The 5,307-nt window shown below is 43.1% G+C and overlaps 1 protein-coding gene across 1 annotated transcript in view; it reads left to right on the top strand.

Moving 5' to 3' along the window:
* The first annotated feature begins 296 nt into the window (after positions 1-296).
* Positions 297-5,307, top strand: part of LOC113227238 — a 19,184-nt gene continuing 14,173 nt past the window's right edge. The window contains exons 1-3 of the mRNA XM_026460133.1: positions 297-391; positions 751-876; positions 1,336-1,441. Coding sequence (XP_026315918.1) covers positions 297-391; positions 751-876; positions 1,336-1,441 — 327 coding nt within the window. The remainder of the gene's footprint in view (positions 392-750; positions 877-1,335; positions 1,442-5,307) is intronic.

The raw sequence follows: 5,307 nt of genomic DNA, 5'->3' as shown, positions 1-5,307 counted from the left end.
TATAAGCTACTTTCTCACTAAATTGTTTTTCAATATAGCAAAAATGCTCCCTGTGTATGTGAATCCGAAATGGAAAATTGTACATTTTGCGCCATCTATCTGGTCCAAAAAGAACTACTCATTTCACTTTGAGACGGTAAAATGCTGTAAACTTTTATTTGTCGCTCTCCACCAATAGTTCCAACTACTTCCGTTAGGTGGGGCTGTTTTTAATAATTTCATAGCTAAAGAAATGTTATTGATCAAACGAAATAGTTTTTAAAGTTGGATAATTCTGAGAGCGTATACAGTTAAAGATGTCTATAAAATCTCAAAAATCGCTATACGACGAGTGCTCTGAGATTGTGGAGAAAAGTTATTCAGTGAAAAGCGATGATGAAAGTATATCATGGTGGGTACAATTGTAATAACATTATAAATAAAAACTTTTCATTTGAGTTTAGGAAGTTACAATTTTAGTTTTTTCCATCGATCAATCCATCGTTTTTCCTTGAAATGGAAACATTTCCATTTTATATACAGGATAAATAAAGTGGAAGGGTTATGTCTGCCTGCCAATCCTGATGGGAAAACAGTGTGAAGTGTATGTATGTATAATTCAATTTTTGAGAATGCTTACACAAATTGCTAGAGGCGGCTATAATGGCAGATAATTTTGTAGCATAATATACATATTCGTTGTATGTATATGGAGTAAGTATTTCTGTTATTGACTACATATTTTATTACTATGAATGTGTTATGCACTAGCGAGGACGAGGACGAGTGCCTGGCGCGGCAGTTGATGAATAAAATGAACCCCGCGGTGCTGAGCAAGTTGCGGCGTTGTTTCAAGAAGACAGGGGACAAATTCAAGCGTGAAAAGGACATTGACAGGTAATGGTGTCTGGTGAAGTGGGAAACGCAAAATAAATTTTGAAGTCCAGTGCATCTACTCCTTAAGTACCAAAAGTACCAAAATAGTCTGTAGACTTCGAATAATAATAGCTTTAAATTGAAATTCAGACTCTTTCCTTTTTTAGTGACGATCACAACTTAAATTTTTGGTGTAATTTTTTACAATTGACTATGAATAGGTCTAGAAAAATAGAACAGATACTAGAATCGCTAGACTTGGACTTGGTTTTTTATTAAAAAAAAATAGTTTGCTATTTTGGCAGGTACCGGTTTGGCGATCGCGGTAAAGCTCCCGTACATAATTTTATTATGATTACCGCAAGGAGAAATTTTATGTGGTGTGGATTTGTTCATAGATGGCAGCATGTACCTTCGGTATATTATGACGTCAAAACAAGTCAATCTTATCTATGGTGATTAATGTAAACCCCTTTGCAGAAGAGTGGAAGAAGTGATGCGCCTTGCAGCAGCGGAGGAAGGCATCGAGTTTGCGAGCACACGACCGTCGTCGAACGACCCGCTGTGGTTGGATGAAAAGGGCTTTGTCGCAGCCATTAATAAGATTTTCGGTAGCTATTGCGTCAACAACTACAATTAAAAATAAGAAACTGAAAGTTACCTACACTGGCTTTACTTGTTGTTGTTTGTTGTTACTATTTGTCTTTAGGCACTGTGTTGAAAGACCAAAACAAAGGATGCTAAGTTACTTAGGGTCGTATTCCAGAACTCTACTTAATACTCAAGTCAGGACTTGAGTATTGCAGTGAGCACTGAAAATCATACTCAAGTCCTTGCCATTAGGGTAGTATTTCCAGTGCTTGAAATCATACTCAAGTCTGCTCAAATCCTGACATGAGCATTGAGTACAGTTCTGGAATACGACCCTCAGATAGGTAAGTAGCAATATCATCCACGGGACATTTCAAAATTCAAGTAGTTTAGGAAAACTAAATTTATAATAACAATTTCAACTTCATTATCCATAGCCCGATTTCACCTACTGCTGGGTATAGGCCTCTCGTACTTTGCGCCATTCATCACGATCCTGTGCTAATCTCACCCATCCACTGCCCGCAACTTTGACAATGTCGTCCACCCATCTCACTATATATTACAATAACTATTAATAACAATGTGATTATCATGTATCAAATACCAACAATGACTGTTACTTCAACTGCCTCCGTGGTTACGGTTAACGGTTACAATGATAGACTGCCTTGCAGAGGTCCCGGCTTCGATTTCCAGGCGGGAGAAATATTTGTATGGCCTCCAATTATTTCTCTCGTGAGTTTGGGTGTAATTAGTGGTTGTCTACCTATGTGTGTCCTTGGCACCCGCGGTACAGGGTTTCCCCAGTGCGCGGGTATGAGTGTGTGCGTTGTTACATTGTTATGATTGTACGTGGGCCGCACTATAAGTTTCCAGAATGAATAAGAAAAAAATACATTACAAAAATACACTTCTTAAAATACACTCTTCGATTGCCTCTTCAGGTGATGAAAGTCGTTGACCGCGTAACTGGTTCTTAATTTTTGGAAATAAATAAAAGTCACAAGGTGCCAGGTCGGGACTGTACGCGGGATGGCTCATTAGGTCAACGTTGTTGTTCGAAAATTCATTTGTCTGTCTGGCCGTGTGAGAACTGGCATTATCGTGGTGCAAGATGATACGGCGTTTACGGTTATTTTTACGGAGTTTGTCAATAACTTCCGGGAATTAGATGGTCGTGTACCAATCACTATAATATATTGTATTTATTATACACTATTATATACTGGTACAACGATTCTCCAAAGCAACAGTAGCCACGTGTCCAGTTTTATTAAAAAAAGAAGTAATCATCCGCTTAGAGGCACTTTGCAGGTAATTTGTCATTATTCACTATTTCAACTGGTGTAAATAAATACTCAAGATGATTATCATTTGACATTTCTTTTATAAAACATTTTTCAATAAATGTTACACTCTAGACTTTACACATCTTTAAGGATCCTCAGGGTTTATTAAACTGCATCCCTTAGTATCCTCACAGTAACCAACGAAGATATATTTAGCTTTAGGATCTAATTTATTTCTTTTGTGTTCATGAGCATAGGCTTGCTTTACCTTATTCTTTGTCCATTTTTCCTCTGGCGTGCAACCTTTGACAGCCATGGTTTTGATATAGATCGCTATATTAACTGCTTCTGCCCAGTATTGCTTGTCTAGGCCCGCATCCTGAAGCATACAACGCACCTTCTCCATTATAGTCCTGTTAGCTCGTTCCGCAACCCCATTTTGCTGCGGTGAGTATGGCACTGTTGTTTGGTGACATACGCCATTTTCTTTTAAATATTTCTGAAAATTATACTTAACATATTCACCACCATTGTCACTTTTTTTTTTTTATACATGACAGGCAAATGACTCCACTCCACCTGATGTTAAGTGGAAAGTGGTATCCAAACGCGAAGGAACCTAGTGCAGCGATGAAACCCTCGCTGCACTAGCCACCTCCACCCTGCCTGCCTACAATATGCCTCTTCACGCCTCGTTTGAAGGACCCCATATCATAAGAGGGAGGGAAGACATGTGCCGGAAGGGAGTTCCATTTGTCAACCGTGCGGCAGAGAAAGGAGCCACCAAACCTTTTAGTACGCGATGGAATGCGGCAGGTAGTGAAACGGTGACTAAGAAAGCCAGCACGCGTGCTTCTGAGCAGGAACGGGGAAGGGGGGATGAGGTTGAACAGCTCTTCAGAGCACTCACCATGGTACATGCGGTAAAAGGCGCTAAGCGATGCAACATCTCTACGCAGTTGCAGAGGTTCAAGGCGTGATGAGACCTCTTCGTCGCCTATAATTCGAGTAGCACGACGCTGTAATTTATCCAAGGCATCGAGTAGGTACTTGGCGGAGCCGTCCCACAAGTGCGAACAATACTCAACGCAAGACCGGACCTGTGTTTTGTACAGCAGGCATAACTGGTCCGGCGTGAAAAAACGTCGCACCTTGTTCAGGACTCCGAGTTTCCGTGAGGCTGTTTTGATCACAGATTCGATGTAGCTCCTTGGATTCAAATCACAGCAGATTTCCATACCGAGCAAGGTAAAACTGCTCTGAGGTGAGAGTACTGTGCTCATCAGAGAAGGCATGGGAAGGAACGGCGACAATTTTGTTGTTAACGCGCTAATCTGTGTTTTCTTGGCGTTGAACTCAACAAGATTTCTAGATCCCCATGCAGAGATGAGGTCCAATATCCTATTGAGCTCACCGACAAGATTAGATCGCTCTCTGTCAGTATCGGCGCGCCCAGCTGCGGGGAATCCGTGATATCCCCCATGAACAGTGCTATCATCTGCATAACAATGAATATTCTCAAGTGGAAGCATATCATATCAGTAACTACGACTACCAGTGGGATGCGTCAGGAGTTCTTGGCCAACTCGTGCGACGCGCTGAGCATCCGCTCTGATGTACGCTCTTTTGCAAGACCTGGTGGCATTATTGTAGGCTGTTTTAAGTGAGTTCGTATTGGGATCGTCTGAAGCTCGACCCTTGATCCAAGCGCGGTATGCAGTCTGTTTGTTCTCAACAGCCACAGCACACTCGCGGTTGAACCAGCGGTTGCGCCTCCCTTTACTGACGACATCCGAATGCGGGATGTAATATTCCATCCCGATTAGGATCTCATCAGCAACGGCAGTCGCGCTAGCTGTTGGATCCACCTCACTAAAACAGCGCTGCCGCCAAGGAACGAATGCAAAATAGTCCCGCATACCGTCCCAATCTGCCGACGCATAATGCCAAATGCGGCGTTTAGCCACAGTAGGTGGTGGTGGCAGTAACGTTGCCACTTTAGTGGATATCAAGCAGTGATCCGAAGTGCCCAGAGGAGCTTGGACCTCCACCCGATATCCAGCCGGGCGAGAAGTCAGCAGAAGGTCCAACAAAGAGGGCGCGTCACCAACCCTATCTGGTATCCGGGTGGGCTGGTTTACCAGTTGGGTTAAATCGTGTGTGAGAGCGAATGTGTGGGCAGTTCTTCCAGCATGGTCAGTTTTAGAGGAACTTAACCACGACTCGTGGTGAGCATTGAAGTCCCCTAAAAACACCAATTCCGCTGTAGGAAACTGCGCCTGCGCGTCATCTGCCGCCCGAGTAAGGTGGTCTATGAGACGAGTTGTCTCCATGTCGCCGTGGTGGGATCTGTAGAGGCACATGTAGACACGGTAATGACTGCCCAGGTCGACATGTACCCCAAGGATGGAGAAGGAGGGGTCCTCCAAATGACGCAGACGGCGACAGCAAACATCTGCCCGGACAAACAAGCAGACCCCAGCTTTCGCTTTGAAGGACTCTTCAAGCATATAGCCAGGGTAATTCAAGTAGCTGCTGTCAGCCGGGCAGAGTATTTGCGTCTCCGTAA

The sequence above is a fragment of the Hyposmocoma kahamanoa genome, unplaced genomic scaffold (genome assembly GCF_003589595.1).
Source record: "Hyposmocoma kahamanoa isolate Upper Pololo Valley unplaced genomic scaffold, ASM358959v1 204, whole genome shotgun sequence".
Lineage (NCBI taxonomy): Eukaryota > Metazoa > Arthropoda > Insecta > Lepidoptera > Cosmopterigidae > Hyposmocoma > Hyposmocoma kahamanoa.
Note: the sequence above shows the minus strand (reverse complement) of the source record. Positions and strands in the feature narration are given on the sequence as shown.